We start from the raw sequence: 18,876 nt of genomic DNA, 5'->3' as shown, positions 1-18,876 counted from the left end.
AATTGGAAAATAACTCCTGTCAAGCGACTGGTGAGCACACTTTCCAACCCTAACTAGTTATAGAATCTTACTTACACATTGGAGTTGCTACAAATAACTACTGCAGAGTGAAGAAAATAAAGTTTGGTGAATAATTCAATGGCCTTTTCACATACAACTCAAGTGACACCTCAGTTAGTTAGGGGTACAGTAAATCCCTAAAGTGTTAAAGGTTTAATCAGTTTGCTGCTTCGACACAATGCTCATTTGGCAAAAGGAATCAAAGTTTCTGAGAATTGGGTACAGCAATGCTTCAGACATACGAGGGAGGCGAGTTTGACAGCAACATGGATCACAGTACCATAATGAAACTGAATACTTCAATAAATACAAAGCTGAGCTTGAAACTCTGCATCCTTTCCTCCTGAAGACCATGGTATTTGTTGGTGTATTATGACAAGGTCGCTGTTCAGCATTTATCATTGGTGATTTTAAGACAAGAAGTGGTGCAGGCTCTTTAACCATGGAAGCCATCACAGCTAAACCCAAAATTGCCACCCAATGCCTGTAACCCCAAACCCTTTTTAAGTATCAATGAAAACTAGTCAGTGGAGAGAACCCTTGGTTGTCTCTTGTTCCGCTGCTCCTCAACCTAGAGTAACTAATTGTAGAACACTGCCTCAAATGAGTCCAACTGCAATCTAAGAAATCTGCTTTATTTTAAACTCAAGCCACCTTGAAGAGCACTTACCAGAGCTGAAGTACTCTGAAGCCAGCTCCGAGTCGAGTGCAGTGATGGCTGGACTTTCTGGTGACAGTCTCTTTTCCTGCGTCATTTGGATTGGGACCGCCATCTGGCTGAGGTCGATGGTAGGCTGCCGAGATTTAGATTCCAGCTTTTCTTTACCTATACCTAAAAAAAGTGTTGAGAATAATTTCTGTCAGCCACTTGGTTCCTCATCAAGATCAATCCAAAAGAACTGCCCAGGAGTTGCCCAAATTTAATCGAAGCCTAAATGCATAAACGTTCCAGTGAAATCTTGCCCAGTGGGTTTCTTTCTGTTGGTGCATGGGACTCCTTCCTTTTTAAAAGTTATCAGTCTCAGGAGTTACTGGATTACAATCTCTGGTAGGAATAGTGGCTAATTTCTTTGCACCAGAGGTCAGCTAAGTGAGTGCCGACCAGAGACCAACACAGGTGGCTATCCACTCACTCCTGCTGCAGTGTGCATGGGTGCGCACGTGTACAATGTCAATGAAAATACAAGATGATAAAGTCACGGGGTCGAAGTAGAAAAAGTAAATATGCAACAGTAAGTCTGTGTAAAGCAATAGGCAGGTGGCAGCTGGCATTGTGCATCCTTTAAGACACCCTATCATTGTAAGAACATTCAAAGCTTGGAGATTGCAGAGCAGAGAATGGCAATGACAATGCTAGGGATGCGAAACTAAGGGTAGGAATCTCAGGCTGCCCAGCCACATGTTTCTTGGCGGCTGGATTCACTGCACCGTTCACTGGCGAGAGGATTCTCTGCTGCTGTCAATGGAATTTCTGGGAAGCACACGGGAGGGGATGCGCTGCCAAAGGGACTAGAGAATCCCACCGGAGTGAACAGCCGGAGCATTCTGGTCTACATTCATGAAGGTCAGAAAGATACTGGGACAAGTTTCACTGGAGCAGAGAAGGCTAAGAGAAGATTTTATAATGATTTTCGTATTAGAAAAGTTTTTAGTCATTTCCGGTGGTGGCAAAGTACTGAGCAGTTGCAAGAAAGGTGACTCTCCCTTGGGAATTTCAAATTCGGCCCTCTTAACCCGAAAACCAGGCACAGAAACATCAAAAGAAACCCCCACCCACCCTTACCCTAAATTAACATCCACCCGAGGAAATGCCCTCAAACAAGCCAGAATGGGAAAAACCGTAAAAGCAAGAGTCAGGAGAAGAAGATCCAGACCGCTGATATGCGGAGCAAAGTGGAGCAGGATATGGCAGATCGAGAGGGATCGCCAGCGTAAACTCTGGCCCACCCGGCAGGGCAGTGTATGGAGCTCCTTACACAAGAGCACCAAAAACACAGGGGCCAAATTCTCCCCTACCGGGTGGGGCGGGGGGCCCCGGCGTAGCGGAGTGGCGCCAACCACTCCGGCGTCGGGCCTCCCCAAAGGTGCGGAGAATGGGCCAAGCCCTCACATTGAGGGGCTAGGCCCGCGCCGGAGCGGTTGGCACCACACCAAATGGCTCCAAAACCGGCAACAACGGCCTTTGACGCCCGCCGCCGGGGCTGGCCAAAAGGCCTTGGCCGGTTCACGCATGCGCCGGCACGTCAGCTGCCGCTGACGTCACCACCGGCGCATGCACGCTGGGGGATTCTCTTCCGCCTCCGCCATGGTGGAGGCCGTGGCAGCAGCGGAAGAAAACGAGTGCCTCCACGGCACTGGCCCGGCAGCCGATCGGTTGGCCCCGATCGCGGGCCTGGCCACCGTGGGGGCACCCCCCGGGGTCCGATCGCCCCGTGCCCCCCCCAGGACCCTGCTCGCGCCGCCGATCCCGCTGGCACAGAGGTGGTTCAAACCACGGCGGCGGGAGAGGCCTCTCAGCGGCGGACTTCGGCCTATCCAGGCTGGAGAATAACGGCAGCACAGAAACCCGTAGCCTCCCGCTGGCCCCCGCCATTCTCCGAGGCGGACGGCAGGATTGGCGGCACGCCGACTTTTTGCGGGTGGGAGAATTCTGGACATGGCGGGGGCGGGATTTTCGGCAGCCCCGGGCGATCCTGCTGGGGGTCGGAGAATTTCGCCCAGGGACTCCATCAAGGAGGACCTCATGGCAGCCATGAGATCGGCCATAGAAATCGCGATGGCCCCTTCAAAGAGGAGCTGGAATGAACGGAGATGAGACTGGAGAACCAGGAGGCGACAGTGAGGGTGCTGCAGAAAGTGGCCACAGACTAGAGCGGTCGGACTGCCTCACTCGAGGTAGAAGTGACAAGGTTGGTGACGACACAGAGATCGTTCAAGGAGAAGATAAAAGATCAGGAGCACAGGTCTTGCCGCCAGAACGTAAGGATTGTTGGGCCAACTCAGGGCACAGAGGGCAGAAACCAATAGGAAAGGAGGAAAGATGAAGCCACTGTAAATTCAAATTAACTGCAAATTCAAATTAAACTTAATTTCAGTGCTACAGCATGGGGAAAATAAGAACAACCATTGAATGCAAGTCCATCTAAAAACTGCCCGTGGTCAGAGAAGCAGAGAGAGGGGCACACAGTCAGCACATTAATGTATATCCGTGATTGAAAATGTGTTGACGAATGCAGGAATGGTTGGTGAAAGGCTTTTTGAGAGCAGTGAGCTGAACTGGATGGAAATGGAGGAGTAATTATTGCGGACTTGAGATGTCTGGAGCTCCAGTAATCCAGGACCTGACTTGGTAGTTTGAACATCCCAAATCACAACTTGATCCGACTGCGTACTCCTCGGTCACGTTCCCCTCCTTTGAGCATCTCACCTTGTTCTCCACCTCACTTTCAAAATGATCATTTTCTCCTGCCCTCCCAAGTATGATAAAGGTTTTATCACTTAGGTATCCTCCATCCCATCATGATCTTTTCCTCAGTTAGTTCACTGCCCTCTTACCCTCCCTAATTCTCTATAATGTAAACAGATTTCTCTCCAGGTGCTGTTGCTTTCTCACTTAAATCTGTTGTGCAAAGAACAAAGAAAAGTACAGCACAGGAACAGGCCCTTCGGCCCTCCAAGCCCATGCCGACCATGCTGCCCGTCTAAACTACAATCTTCTACACTTCCTGGGTCCATATCCCTCTATTCCCATCCTATTCATGTATTTGTCAAGATGCCCCTTAAATGTCACTATCGTCCCAGCTTCCACCACCTCCCCCGAAGCGAGTTCCAGGCACCTACAACCCTCTGTGTAAAACACTTGCCTTGTACATCTCCTCTAAACCTTGCCCCTCGCACCTTAAACCTATGACCCCTAGTAATTGACCCCTCACCCCCTCCAATGTGGGTCTTATAGGCCGATCTCGCTCCTCAACGTGGATGCAAAGTTGTTAGCCAAGATACTGTCCAGGAGGGTGGAAGATGTGGTCCCGATGGTTATACACGAGGACCAAACGGGGTTTGTGAAGGGGAGACAGCTGAATGTTAACGTGCGGCAGCTGCTCAATGTTATGATGATGGCGTCGGCGGATGGGGAGGCGGAAATAGTAGCATCGATGGATGCGGAGAAAGCTTTCGACAGAGTGGAGTGGAGCTACCTGTGGGAAGTGTTGAGGAAATTTGGGTTTGGTGAGGGATTCATTAGCTGGGTGAGGCTGCTGTACAATGCCCCGGTAGCGAGCGTGGTGACGAATGGGAGGAGGTCGGAAGACTTTCGGCTGTCCCGGGGTGGGGACAGTGGAGGCAGCATGGGGGGGAAGTGAAGGCCTCAGTGTGGGCCCCGATACGGGTAAATCACGGGTTTGCACCAGGGAGAATGGATGGTGGGTTTTTGAGTTGGCATAGGGTGCTCTCGGGGACGTGGGTCGGTGAGGGTAGGATCTCGGCAATTTATCAGGTGATGCAGGAGGAGGAGGAGGCCTCAGTGGGAGAGCTGAAAGCGAAGTGAGAAGTGGAGCTAGGGGAGGAGATTGACGAGAGGACGTGGGAGGACGCACTGGGGAGGGTGATTCCGTCCTCTTCTTGCGCACGACTCAGCTTGATTCAGCTGAAAGTGCTGCATAGGGCGCACATGACTGGGGCCAGGATGAGCCGGTTCTTTGGGGGAAGAGGACAGATGTGGGAGGTGCTCGGGGGGCCCGGCGAACCATACCCACATTTTCTGGGCGTGTCCGGCGTTGGAGGGGTTCTGAAAGGGGGTGGCGGGGACCCTGTCCAAGGTGGCCGGCTCCAGGGTGGAGCCGGGCTAGGGGCTCGCGATTTTTGGGGTAGCATCGGAGCCGGGAGTGCAGGAGGCGAGAGAGGCCGGCATTCTGGCTTTTGCATCTCTAGTAGCCCGGCGTAGGATTCTTTTGCAGTGGAGGGATGCGAAGCCCCCGAGCCCGGAGGCCTGGGTTAACGACATGGCCAGGTTCATCAGGCTGGAGAAGGTCAAGTTTGCCCTGAGGGGGTCAGTACAGGGGGGGGGTTTAGGGATCTGTTATGGGGGTTTGTTTTTGCGACTGTTTGTTTGCTACTTTCTTGTTTTTTTGTATTGTTATTAATTTATTGCATTGTATTTGGGGGGGGGGGGGGGGGGGGTTCTTTTGGTTTATTTTTATACTGTTTATTTTATTGTTGGGAGAAAATTTGTAGTTGAAAAATGTGAATAAAATTTTTTTTTTTAAAGTAATTGACCCCCTCTACCCTGGGGAAAAGCCTCTGACGATCCACTCTGTCTATGCCCCTCATAATTTTGTAGACCTCTATCAGGTCGCCCCTCAACCTCGGTCGTTCCAGTGAGAACAAACCGAGTTTATTCAACCGCTCCTCATAGCTAATGCCCTCCATACCAGGCAACATCCTGGTAAATCTCTTCTGAACCCTCTCTAAATCCTCCAAATCCTTCTGGTAGCGTGGCAACCAGAATTGAACACTATACTCCAAGTGTGGCCAAACTAAGTTTCTATACAGCTGCAACATGACTTGCCAATTCATATGCTCAATGCCCCGGCCAATGAAGGCAAACATGCCGTATGCCTTCTTGACTACCTTCTCCACCTGTGTTGCCCCTTTCAGTGACCTGTGGACCTGTACACCTAGATCTCTCTGACTTTCAATACTCGAGGGGTCTACCATTCACTGTATATTCCCTACCTGCATTAGACCTTCCAAAATGCATTACCTCACATTTGTCCGGATTAAACTCCATCTGCCATCTCTCCGCCCAAGTCTCCAAACGATCAAAATCCTGCTGTATCCTCTGACAGTCCTCATCGCTATCCACAATTCCACCAACCTCCGTGTCGTCTGCAAACTTACTAATCAGACCAGTACATTTTCCTCCAAATCATTTGTTGTCATCACCCCTCTCCTCAAAAATCCAACCTCTGCCCTCACCACCTAACCTCCAAGCTCCCTTTCCCTTCCAAAGTCCTTGAATATGCTGTTTCCTTCCAAATTCCTGCCCATTTTTCCGCGAACTCTAATCCCGCTAATCAGGTTTCCACTGCTGCCACAGTGTCACCGTAGCTCTTATCCGCCTCACAAATGACATCTTGTGACTGAGACAAAGGTAAACTTTCCCTCTTCATCCTTCCCGAGCTATCTGTGTCCGCCTCAGCTCATCTGCTGCTGAAACCCTTAGTCATGCCTTTGTTACATCTGGACTCGACTATTTCAACAATATTGGCTAGGATCCCATATTCTACCCTCTTGTCATCGAGGTCTTCCAAAACTCTTGCTCCATTTCCCTATCACCCGAGTTGCTAACCTACATTCGCTCCCAGTCAAGCAATGTATGGATCTTAAAGTTCTCTTCCTCGTTTTCAAATCCCTCCATGGCCTCAGCCCTTCTACCTCTGTAAATTGTTTCAGCCCCACAAGCCTCTGCACTCCTCTAATTGTAGCTTTATACAAATCCGTGATTTTAATTGCCACATCACTGCTGCCTGCGCCTGCGCTTATTTCGACCTCCCTGTGCACAAGCTAAAAGCTTTGCTGGCTGAGGGAAAGAAGAGTTTCCTTAACAAGAACAGAAAATACTGGACAATCTGAGCAAGTCTGACAGTATCTGTGAGAGAGAAGCTTTGACAAAGAGTCATCCAGACTCGAAACATTAACTCACTTCTCTCTTACACAGATACTGTCAGACTTGCTCAGATTGTTCAGTATTTTGTGTTTTTGTTTCAGGTTCCAACATCCACTTTTATCTAAGGGTTTCCTTAAACCTGTCAGGTCATAGAGCAAAAACATTTTCCCTCTCTTCCACCATCATAATCTGTAGAATCCAAACAATCCCCACAGTGCAAAGGAGGCCATTTGGCCCATCGAGTCTTTAACAACTCTCCGAAAGAGCATCCCACCTAGGACCACTCCCCCACCCTATACCTATAACCCCATCTGACCTGCACATCTTTGGACTATGGGAGGCAACCGGAGCACCTGGAGGAAACCCACATAGACACGGAGAGTCACCCAAGGCCGGAACCGAACCTGAATCTCTGGAGCTGTGAGGCAGCATTGCTAGCCACTGCTCCCCACCTTATAGCAAAATTAAACTAGCAGTTTAAAAGAAAAAAAATGCACACCTGTCTGCTGGAGCTCCAGTAATGCTTTAATGGTGGATGTTGCTGATTGTGGTTCCCCAGAAACATCTTGATAGATAATTGTGGGGCTGGTGTCCATGGCAACTTCATGTTCTGCCCAATCCTGGCTCCTTGATGAAATAACATGAACCACTTGCTGAGAGTCTGCAATTAAAAGCAGAATTTTATTCAAACTGCCGGATGTTTCAACTTTCACTTTACTAAACCAGAAAAAAACATGGTTACGGTATTATGTGGCAGCTAGCATGCAAAGCCAAATACTCTCTCATAATATATGCATATAGGTTTTCCTGATGGCTCAGTTGATAATGATTATGTGCAGTTGTGCTGTATAGACGAGACCGAATTCCCGCTTGTGCTAAGTATTTTGATCTCAGCTGGGTTCGCTGTGAGGAGACAACAACCTACACCAGCACTCCTCAGCTGGAGTAAGCCAAGTTCCTAATTGTGATTTTCATTCAGGGATACCACTTTTAATGACCAAATACCCCACTAACAGATCATTTTAGCTCTCAGAGAACAAATGTTGTTGGAAACCAATTCGCCTTTGTCATCTTCATAGTGAAAACGGGAGAATGTTAATGTATCTGCTTAGGAAAAGGTGAACTGATACATAGGCACAGGAATACAGGCCACTCAGTTTAAGCTTGATCCACAATTCAAACCAATCAGTTCAAGGCTGGTCTGTACCTCAACGCTCCATTTACCCACCTTGAACTGCTTCCTAATTTCACTCTGAATGGCTTACCTTGAAGATTAAGCCTTCTTGATTTTGATTTCCCACCAGAAGAAATTACTTTTCAATGTCGACTCTTCTTAAATATTATTACTTTAAATATTGGACTTTTTCAATTATTTCATTGGATCTGATATTGCTGGCAAAGTCAGCCATTTCTTGCCTACTCATAACTAGCCTTGAGAAAGGGATGGTGAGCAGCTAATCTTTACCCCCAAACTGTCTAAACTGAAGGGAATAGAAGGCAAGTTTATGCAGTCTATCCATGTAATTTAATCATTTAAGTCATGCTATGATTCTGGTGAATCTATGTTGCATTCATTCAGGGCCAATACAGCCGTATGTAATTGCCCAAAGCAGAATGCAGCCTGCCAGATGGGGTCTAAACAAGGGTTATTACAACTAAGCATCACTTCCTTCTCTTCACATACCAGTACCATTAAGATAAAGTCTAACAGGCTAATAGCATTTCAGATTACTTAATGTACACTAACCAAAGATATTTTGCACTGACAGTGCTCCACTTATTGTAATGTTCAACATGCCAACAAAAAAAAACAGTAACTCTGGGAAATGTGCAAGTACTTTGTGAGGACAATGTGGGGCACAATTCTTAACTTCACTTCCTGATGGAAGTTACAACTTCTCTTATCACAAGATAACTCAAATAGATGTAAGTAATCTGACTTTACCTGCCAAAACATTAATATAACATTGTTCACTCTTCAGGACCGCCTAAAGCCTCAACAGTTGTTAATTTAGTCACTGTCATAAGGTAAGGAAATACAGCAACAAACATGCACAGTCAAGGTTCAGAAACATCAATAAGATAAGTAACTAGATAAACCTCTTCAGTGACATTGGTTGGGGGATAAATATTTATCAACACATTGGAAGGAACACTCCTGCATTTATTTGAATAGCGTCATGGAATTTTTACTTCCGCTTGAAATGGCAGACAGTGCCTTGGTTTAACGTCTCACTTGAAAGGTGGCGCCTCCGGCATTGCAGCACCCCATCAGTTTCACAGTGAGGCATCAACCTAGATTACAAGTCTCATGAATGGTGCCGGAACACACAAACCTTGACTCAAAAGGGTGAGACTTAAAAAGCATTTCCAATGATAAAGTATGAAATACTAAAATTGCTTGCCTTCACTCCCTGCCACAGCTGTCTGTCCCATGTCCTCCAAAATAAGTTAAATTCTTCTACTGGGACTGCAATTCAAATCATAGCTGAGAATAACATTGGAAGGAACACTCCTGCATTTATTTGAATAGTGTGGAAGTGTCCTGGTCGACTACGACTTTCCCCTCATAGTAGGTGCAGGTCTAACGCATAGGAAACAGCTAATGGAGGGCTTCGAAAGAGAACATGCAGGTAAATCTCAGCAGGTCTGGCAGCACCTGTAGGGAGAGAAAAGAGCTAACGCTTCGTGTCCAATGACGCTTTGTCAAGTCATTGGACTCGAAACGTTAGCTCTTTTCTCTCCCTACAGATGCTGCCAGGCCTGCTGAGATTTTCCAGCATTTTCTCTTTTGTTTCAGATTCCAGCATCCGCAGTAATTTGCTTTTATTTAATGGAGGGCTTCTGTCACAATGGAAATGTGTCAATAGCTTAGGGGAAGCAGTAAAAATAACTGGGAGGCTGGCGGCGGTGGGAAAGGGGGTTGGATGGAGCAGTAAATGTTCTAACCCTGGTGGTTTTTATGTTCATTACAAATGTCAGCGGATTCTTTAAAAATGGGGTTCTTCCATCAAAACCATTTGATGTCCCTTAGAGCACTAATTTATTGTCATCTGCAAAGAATATTTTTGGGGAACTGAAACTTGACCCAATTTGAGTGGGGAAAAAAGTATTTGAACTTTTGAAATGCTGCAATTAAATATGCACGCTACACACCTGGATAAGACATAAATTAAGATGCAGTAAAAACTCTGTTGCTCACCACCCTCAGCTCATCTATTCCAACTACCGGAATTTCTGTCATATCAATTCAAGTGACAAAAGAACTAGCAACTTGGATGGACCCTGAGAACATGGTAACACTCAGCTCAATAGGGACTATGTTGTCAGGGAGTAAGGAATTAAAGCAGGGTGATGTATGGGAATAATATGATGGCCTTCTGATTTAACAAAATGATTCCACACAAGTTGAAATGGACAATAAACCTTATAATCAAAAACTACAAAGAGGAAGCAGATACAAAATACATGTTGTGAAAGACATCCCATGTAGACTTACACATGGTGAGCAGTTTTACAAAGTAACAGGGAAGGCACAATGTCTGGACTTACTCAAGTAATTATTTCGGGTTTTCTGTATCTCGATGTACGATCTGGTTTTGCCTAGTGAGACAATTAAGACAAAACAACAAGCAGGGGTTAAGGAAGAGCACATAGCTTTGTATTTAAAATGCTACCTCAACAAAGTACCTTTCAAATCTACAATGCACTTCGTCCTCCACTTTACTTAATGAATAGAAGACTAAATTCCTTATTGATCAGTCCTGAAAACTGTTCTGCATCATTAACAAGATACCTCTTCCCATATCAAACTACAGTCTACTCTGATATATGTTGAGGTCTCATACTAACCCTCATTTAGCTACAAGACCACCCCTTTAAAATTTTAGACTAATGCTTTCCTTTCACATGACCCTGTACCTCACACCGTTTCCAGTTGAGAGGGGAGACAAACTTCACTGATCCTGCTCTGCCATCAACCACTAGGAGAAATACAGGAGCAAAGTCAGGAAGAAGCACTTGCATTTGCTTAGCAACCTAAGAGACCTTCATTCACTGGAATTAATTCAGGTGTAAGGTAATCACAGTTTGCAGCAAAAAAATGTCTTGGCTCCACTTAGCATCTTTCACAATGACAAGGAAATAGTTGCATGTATCGTACTCTGTACGCATGTACTCAGACACAGATTGATGGAACACCAATGCACCAAGATATATTTTGTGTTTAAAATGCTGCCTAAATCTCATAGTGGATGTTCACCAGAATGATACAAGATACGAGAGAAATATTTGAGCACAGCTACATATGAAATAAATCAGCCTTTCGCTCTCTGAGAAACGCACACAAAATATGCAAAGTCAGTAGAAAAGTAGATGCTAATTTTCGAAATTTGGGACCCAATGATAAAAAACATGAATTTACAACATTGGAGATATTGAATTTCTAAACCAACATCTAACATAGCGTAACACAAAATTAAAATCATAATCCGTGTGTTCATTCGAAATTTAAAACGCATGCATTTTATCTACTGAAACTTTGCTGAAACATAATTTTGTAAACTTAATGAAATTAGATTTATTATTCACACACTATGGTACATTCAAAGCAAGATATGGAAATTTCCTAGCTAGACAACTGAAAACTAAAATTAAAAATCCACTACCCAATGTCGATAGGTACATAGATTTCTAGAAATACTCAGCAGGTCAGGCATCATCTGTGGAGGGAAAAAGAGAGTTAGTATTTCAAGTGTGCGTTCTAACAAAAGATCTGCTTCTATCTGCACAGGTACCACCAGACCTGCTGAGTATTTCCACCATTTCAGGTTTCCAGCATTCTCAATATTTGCTTTTACATCGGACAATAGAAATTCCAGTTAATCGTGTCTTTGATTACAAACCTACATGAAAAGTGCGGTCATTAGGCTAAAATTTTAATAAACTACAGTTTTACAACAGGTATAGTTTTTTTTTTGATTAGGCAAGGGCTCAAAACACACTTTAGATTTGGGAAATGTGCAGGAAATTTGTTAGAAAACTACACGCTATGTATTTCTTGATCAGAAAATAAGGTGTAGTCAGGGAGTTGGCAGGGAGGGGTGGATGATATAGCCCATTCCAAATCAGAAAGGGTGTTGAATTTACGGAGTTACAAGGTGACCTGATAATAAGAACTGGCTGTGGCTTATAGCGACTGAATAGTCAAAATACCTTTGCAAATTCTTATTACAATTGGTGATTTTGTGATTGTACCTCCCCACCAGCAAAACTCATTCCATAAAAAGGGTAAAGGGTAGCATAACAGCAATTTGATTATGCATTACTTAATTTGAGTACACTAAACAAGATTGCATTTTAAGTTATAAAAATACAACTGGTACCAGTAGGAATAAACCTTTTGCCCTTTGCTTTCCCTTCCAGTAACGAGGCTTATGCATGGCCTAAGTTGCTGCTTTGGGATTTCCTACCTACCAAAGTAAAACACGAGGCAGTTGGGGGGAGGGACGGTGGAATGGAAACGCACAGACATAATTACTGTAACTATCCTTTTTTCTTTATTATCCCATTCGGCTATTAAATCTACTGTTCACACTTCAGCTCCACATCCTCTGAAGTCTGACCTTCCTTCCTTCCTTCCACATCCTGTCATATGCATTCACAAGCCTCATGAGATATATTCCAATCTTCACTTCCCCCAAATAAAAAAAACCATAAAAGATAAAGCATTTTGAGAGTTTGTACCATGCGAGATTTGTACGGTGTCACTAGAGGAACCACTCCCACTGCTGCCCTCAGCAAAGGATTGTGCCTCTTCCTTCAGGCTGCCTTCTTGTCCAGACAAGCTACTTCCCTCTGTGACCCTCGAGACCTGCTGAAGAGTTTCACTCACCAGCTGCCGGGTCTGCTCACTCACCATCGTGGCCTGGAAAGCTACAGGCTTTGGTTTAATTAGAACCTGTAATGTAATGAAAAGTATCTTTTATTAGTATAGAGGCCACAGGCTATTAAAACCTAGCAATTGGCAGGAAGACCTGGGAGGTAAGGAGGGAGGATTCTAAACTGAGTAAACCGTAACAGCCTCATCTCAGTTCCCCTCTGTACTCAGTATATAAAATATACTGTGCTTAATTATATCCACTTATTCAAACACACATAACAAAAGGCAACTTTTACACTGCCCATCCAATATTCCAAATCATTTACCAGGCGTGTTCCAAGATCAGTACCATCTTCAAAATGATTTGCAGTTCCAAAATGTGGGCAAAGCCTCTCTCAATTCCCTTTTCTACCAGTCACTGAACCATAGAAAAGTGACGGTGCAGAAAGAGGCCATTCAGCCCATCATGTCTGCGCAGACCAAAAAAAAATAACTAGCCACTCATTTTAATCCCATTTTCCATCACCTAGACTGTGGCTTCGCAGGTTACAGCAGTTGAGATTCAGATCCAGGTACCTTTATAAATGACTTGACCTCAACCACCAATTTAGAAGCAGCGAATCTCAGGTACCTACCACCCTCTGGGTGAAAAGGCTTTTCCTCGTGTCCCCTCTAATCCTTCCACCAATCACCTTGAATCTATGCCTCCTGGTAACTGACCCCTCAGCAAGGGGATCAAGTCTTTCCTGTCTAGGTCCCGCAATCTTTTACACCAGTTAGGTTACCTCTTAGCCTCCTCTGTTCCAAGAAAAATAATCCCAGCCTATCCAATCTCTCCTCATAGCTGCAATTTTCAAATCCTGGCAACATTCTTGTAAATCTCCTCTGCACCCTCTCCAGAGCAATTATCTCCTCCCTGTGATGCAACCAAATCTCTACTCAAAACTCCAGCTTTTGCATTCAATACCTTGTCCAATAAAGGAAAGCATTCCATATGCTTTATTGACCACCTTGTCCACCTGTTCTGCCACCTTCAAGGGCCTGTAGACATGCACTCCATGGTCTCTCACTTCCTCAACCCCTCTCAATATCTTCCCGTTTATTGAGTATTCCCTTGCTTTGTTTGCCCTCCCCAAATGCATTACCTCACTCTTTTCCGGATTGAACTGTATTTGCCACTTCTCTGCCCACTCAACCAAACATTGATATCATTCTGGAGTCGACAGCTATCCTCTTCACTATCAACTACACAGCCAATTTTGTGTCATCTACAAATTTCCAAATCACGCCAACCACATTTAAGTCTAAATCATTTATAAAAACAAACATCAAGGGCCCAACACTGAGCCCCATGGAACACTACTGGCGTATGGTTAAGACGGCTGCTTTCTCCCTACTGATCGGATGCCTGCCGTCAAGCACGTTACCTTGCGCAACTGCAATTTGGAAATTAGTGTCCCACAGCTGTTTGAGTATCTGTTCCGATAGCTCTCTCACTATGACTGACCCAAGGAGGTATTCGGCAACATCCACAGTGATGAACATCCAACCTCCTCTCCTTGTTTTACCAACAACAAGCCCCGATTTGGCGAGATTAGGTTGACTAGGTCTGTATTCACTGGAATTTAGAAGAAGAGGGGATCACATTGAAACATATAAAATCCTGAAATTGATGGACCGGCTAGATGCAGGGATGTTGTTTGCCCTGGCTGGGGTTTAGAACAAGGGGTCACAGTCTCAGGATACAGGATAGGCCATTTAGGACTCAGGCGAGGAGAAACCGCTGAGCTCAGAGGATAGTCAACCCTCAGAATTCTCTACCACAGAAGGCTATGGAGGCCAAGTTACTGAATATATTTAAGGAAGAAATAAGATTCCTAGAAACTAAAAGCGTCAAGGGGTATGGGGAGAAAGCAGGAGTATTGCATTGAGGTAGAGCATCAGTCATGATCATATTGAATGACAGAGCAGGCTTGAGGGGTCGACTGGCCTACTCCTGCTCCTATCTTCTGTTTGGTATCTCGCTGATGGAAACTCATTACTGACACTGACATGGCCGGTGAAGGAAAATAAGTACAGGACATGCTTGGATAGCTGCATGAAAAAATAAAGACCTCATTCCTGCTTTCACGAGTAACATTTACACACGCAGACACACATTTGGGCTGGGATGGGGAAAGAGAGAGAAGCGGGGAGTAAGGAAGACTTTGGTTTTACCTCAAAACTTAACAGGCCCTTGCAAGGAACCCAGACTGCAGTTGTGGTACACCCCAATCAATGACTCATCATTGAAGACAGCCCTCTGACCAAATTCAGCGAAGTTCACATACAGCTCCATTTAGTCACTGCGGAAACTATTACCTGGCATGGTGATTACTGCACACACTAAAGATAAACTCAAAAAACTTAATCCCAACCGGGGGGGGGGGTTATGGTCGCTCACGCTGGCAGGATCTGCTGGTCGTACTGATGGCGCATGACGCACCCTGCTGTGGGTTTCACAGTGGGGAGGTGTGCATTCAATGGGAAACAGCCAGATAAGATGATCACGCCACTGGCACGCCGCATAACAGGCCACCGGGGGGGGGGGGGTGTTGTTCGAGAGACCTTCTGACATGTATAAATCAATGTAAAAAGTCAAAGCTTTCCAGTGAACAATGGTAGCAAAATGGAGATCATGGGCTGGATTCTCCCCTACCCGGCGTGACGGAGGGTGCCGGCGTAGGGGAGTGGCGCCAACCACTCAGGGGTCGCGCCTCCCCAAAGGTGGGGAATTCTCCCCACCTTTGGGGGCCAGCCCCGCGCCGGAGCAGTTTGCACCAGAAGACTGGCGCAAACACCCGGCGCAGTCGGAAGCGGGGCTGGCCGAAAGGCTTTCGGCGGTCGGCGCATGCGCCGGCAGTGATGTCAGCGGCAGCTGGCCGCTGACGTCACTGCCGGCGCATGCGCGATGCGGGGTTCTCCTCCGCGTCCGCCATGGCGGAGGCCGTGGCGGCGCGGAAGGAGAAAGAGTGCCCCCACGGCACTGCCCCGCGGAGTGAGCGGGGGGCCCCGATCGCGGGCCAGGCCTCCGTGGGGGCACCCCCCCGGGTCCGATCGGACCCCGCCCCCCCAGGACCCCGGGGGCCTGCTCGCGCCGCTGAGCCCGCCGTTCCAGAGGTGGTTTAAACCTCGGCGGCGGGAGAAGGCCTCCCAGCGGCGGGACTTCGGCCCATCCGGGCCGGAGATTTGAGGTAAGTTTTTAAAAAATGAAATCCCGCCGGCGCCAGCTGTTTTCACAGGCTGCCGGCGGGATTTGCACAACGCCGGTTTATGACCGGCGGGAGAATTCAAAAACCTGCGGGAGCGGAAATAACGCCGCTTCCCGCCTATTCTCCGACCCTGCGTGGGGTCGGAGAATTTCGCCCCATGTGTGACAACAGATGTTGTTCAATATCACAGTTTAACAAAAAGAACATTCTTACTGACACACATGTCAATACTCTTGGGGATGAATGCGAATATGAGCAAGGATTGATGATAGTGTACAACTCAGATAGGATCTGAGGAAGACCAGGTTAAGAGAGTGAGTTCAATATTTCCGGTGTCCCCCTTCGTCACCCAACCATTTTCCGCATTATATTTCTGCAACTTTAGAACGCACTCACCTGTGTTTTCCCTTGCTGTCCATAGAGAATTTTGGTGGGGATGATTTTTGTGGTGGGTTGTACGGACGAACCTACGCCTTTTGGCTGAGCCACAATCATTTTAGTGATGGGCCTTGTTGCAGTGATAATTGCTGGTTTTGTCCCTGCGGGTACTGCCTGAATGGTCTTTTCACCCTGGCAGGCAGATTGAAAAAGAAGTGAGAGAAAAATGTTTTGAGGGCTAATGTACTATTTTTCAACCCAAATTCAGCATGCACATATTGACCCAAAAATGCCCAAAACTTTGTCTTTTTAAAACTATTTTGATAAATGTTATGGAACAGGCTCAACTATATATTTGAAAAATGCCAAAGTATCTCAGTACTATGATAGTTACTTAAAACACATTTCAACGCTGCTCTAGTCAAATGCCACAACACAATTTTATGGCTTGGTGTCATATTTGTCAACAAGAATTTGGTAGCATCATGGAACTCCAACTATGTCTCAGCTCACTTGTTGTTCAAACACTCATTTATGCTTGTTATCTATGGGCTATAGACACACCTGTCTAACCTATGTTTTACCCTTTATAAACTAAACATTATCCAAACCTCTGCTGCCTGGGTCATTTACCCATCACCCCTCTGCTCCCTGACCTACACTGCCTCCCAGTTAAACAATGTCATGCTTTTAAATCGCTTCACAGCTTCCTCCTCCCTATTTCTGGAATCTCCGCCAGCCCTACAACATTCAAAAGCTTTAAGCTTCTCTAATTCTAATAATAGTTACTGTGAAAATCCCCTAGTCGCCACACTCCGGCGCCTGTTCGGGTACGCTGAGGAAGAATTCAGAATATCCAATTCACCTAACAAGCAGGTCTTGCGGGACTTGTGAGAGGAAACGAGGGCACGCGGAGGAAACCCACGCAGACACGGGAAGAACGTGGAGACTCCGCACAGTGACCCAAACCGGAAATCAAACCCAGGTCGCAGGTGCTGGGAAGTAACAGTACATAGAACATAGAACATAGAACAGTACAGCACAGAACAGTACTAACCATTGTATAGTGGATATGCCTTCAGTTGCCTGGGCCCCAAGCTCTGAAATTCCATTGCTAAGCCTCTCCATCTCTCTCTGTCCCACTCCTTAAACCATACCTCTCTGATCAAACTTTCCCCAACAGCATCCTGTATGACTTGGTATCATATTTTGTTTTAGATTTTCCCTATAAAGGGCAGCACGGTAGCACATGGTTGGCACTGTTGCTTCACAGCACCAGGGTCCCAGGTTTAATTCCCAGCTTGGGTCACTGTCTGTGCGGAGTCTGTACGTTCTCACCATATCTGCTCCGGTTTCCTCCCAAAAGTCCCAAACGACGTGCTGTTAGGCAATTTGGACATTCTGAATTCTCCCTCCGTGTACCCGAACAGGTGTTGGAATGTGGCGACTAGGGGCTTTTCACAGTAACTTCACTGCAGTGTTAATGTAAGCCTACTTGTGACACTAATAAAGATTATTATCGTATTATTATTAAAGCATTTTGGAATGTTATTATATTAAAGGCACTGCATAAATACAAGTTTGTTATGTTAACTACATAATTATTTTAGAAGAGATATATTGTCTATACATAACGTTTAGTTTCCAAGCAAACGTATATATTTTCATTATGAAATCCCAAATTATTTTTCCTCCCTTAACTGGATCAGCTTCCATCTCTCTTTCGCCCCAAACCATCCAGATAAGCAAACATAACCTCTATCTTTTAAAGGAGCCACTTGGAGATACATAACACTGGTTAGAATGACTTATTACTTTCTCCTCATTTATTTTCTCATTCCCTTTTTTACTCAGGGTTAATACTGAGAATCAGTGACGCTGGGGAATTATCAGTGCATATCCATATCCAACCACCTCCTGCCATAACTAAACGCGTGTGCTGATGTACCATTGTTGCATGTTTCCTTATCTGGTGATGCCTGAAACTTTTTAGTGACCTTCACCTGGGGATCAAACAGCGGGTGAATGGAATTATTGTAGGGTGGGAGCTTGATAGCCTGAAGGTCAACTGTGAACTTACCCCAGCATTCAACAACGTGGTGACTACGTTTTTACCCGGAATGCCCTGGATGGTTGTTCCCTTTCCTGCAGTCTTTTGCACAACAATTACATTTGGCTTTGACGTCATAGACGTCATTGGGATAGTAGTTATTTTTGTTGTTGTTCCTAGAGGAAATGCATTAAAAATGATCAATACAATTAGACTGGAATATGAGCACAAAATCAATGATGCTACATGCTTGTATGCCCACGGTTCGCTACATGAGAAAGGCAAGCAGGACAAGTAAGAGATTTAAAATAAAGGTAGCTATAAAACAGGGTACACTGACATATAAACCTACTGATAGCTATTGTTCCCACACATTGAGGCCAAGAAAAGTAAGAAATAATTAAAAATAAGTAAATAAGGGCCAAGTGCTGGAAAATGAGGTTAGAACACTTGGGTGTCCTTGTGCCGGCATGGACAAGATGGGCCCATTTGATCCTTCTGTGCTGTAACTTTTCTATGGTTTCTAGTGGTTGTTTTTGACCAGCGCAGATACAATGGGCCGAAGGGCCTTTTCTGTGCTGTAGTCCTC

At 45.8% G+C, this 18,876-nt stretch overlaps 1 protein-coding gene across 6 annotated transcripts in view; it reads right to left on the bottom strand.

Annotated features, from left to right (window-relative positions):
- Positions 1-18,876, bottom strand: part of emsy (EMSY transcriptional repressor, BRCA2 interacting) — a 66,719-nt gene that overhangs the window by 14,395 nt on the left and 33,448 nt on the right. For all 6 annotated transcript variants that reach the window (XM_038817673.1, XM_038817670.1, XM_038817674.1 and 3 more), the window contains 6 exons: positions 18,318-18,463; positions 16,256-16,429; positions 12,473-12,686; positions 10,280-10,330; positions 7,227-7,388; positions 731-892 (listed from right to left, as the gene is read on the bottom strand). In XM_038817673.1, coding sequence (XP_038673601.1) covers positions 731-892; positions 7,227-7,388; positions 10,280-10,330; positions 12,473-12,686; positions 16,256-16,429; positions 18,318-18,463 — 909 coding nt within the window. The remainder of the gene's footprint in view (positions 1-730; positions 893-7,226; positions 7,389-10,279; positions 10,331-12,472; positions 12,687-16,255; positions 16,430-18,317; positions 18,464-18,876) is intronic.

This window comes from Scyliorhinus canicula, chromosome 14, assembly GCF_902713615.1.
Source record: "Scyliorhinus canicula chromosome 14, sScyCan1.1, whole genome shotgun sequence".
Classification (NCBI taxonomy): domain Eukaryota; kingdom Metazoa; phylum Chordata; class Chondrichthyes; order Carcharhiniformes; family Scyliorhinidae; genus Scyliorhinus; species Scyliorhinus canicula.
Note: the sequence above shows the minus strand (reverse complement) of the source record. Positions and strands in the feature narration are given on the sequence as shown.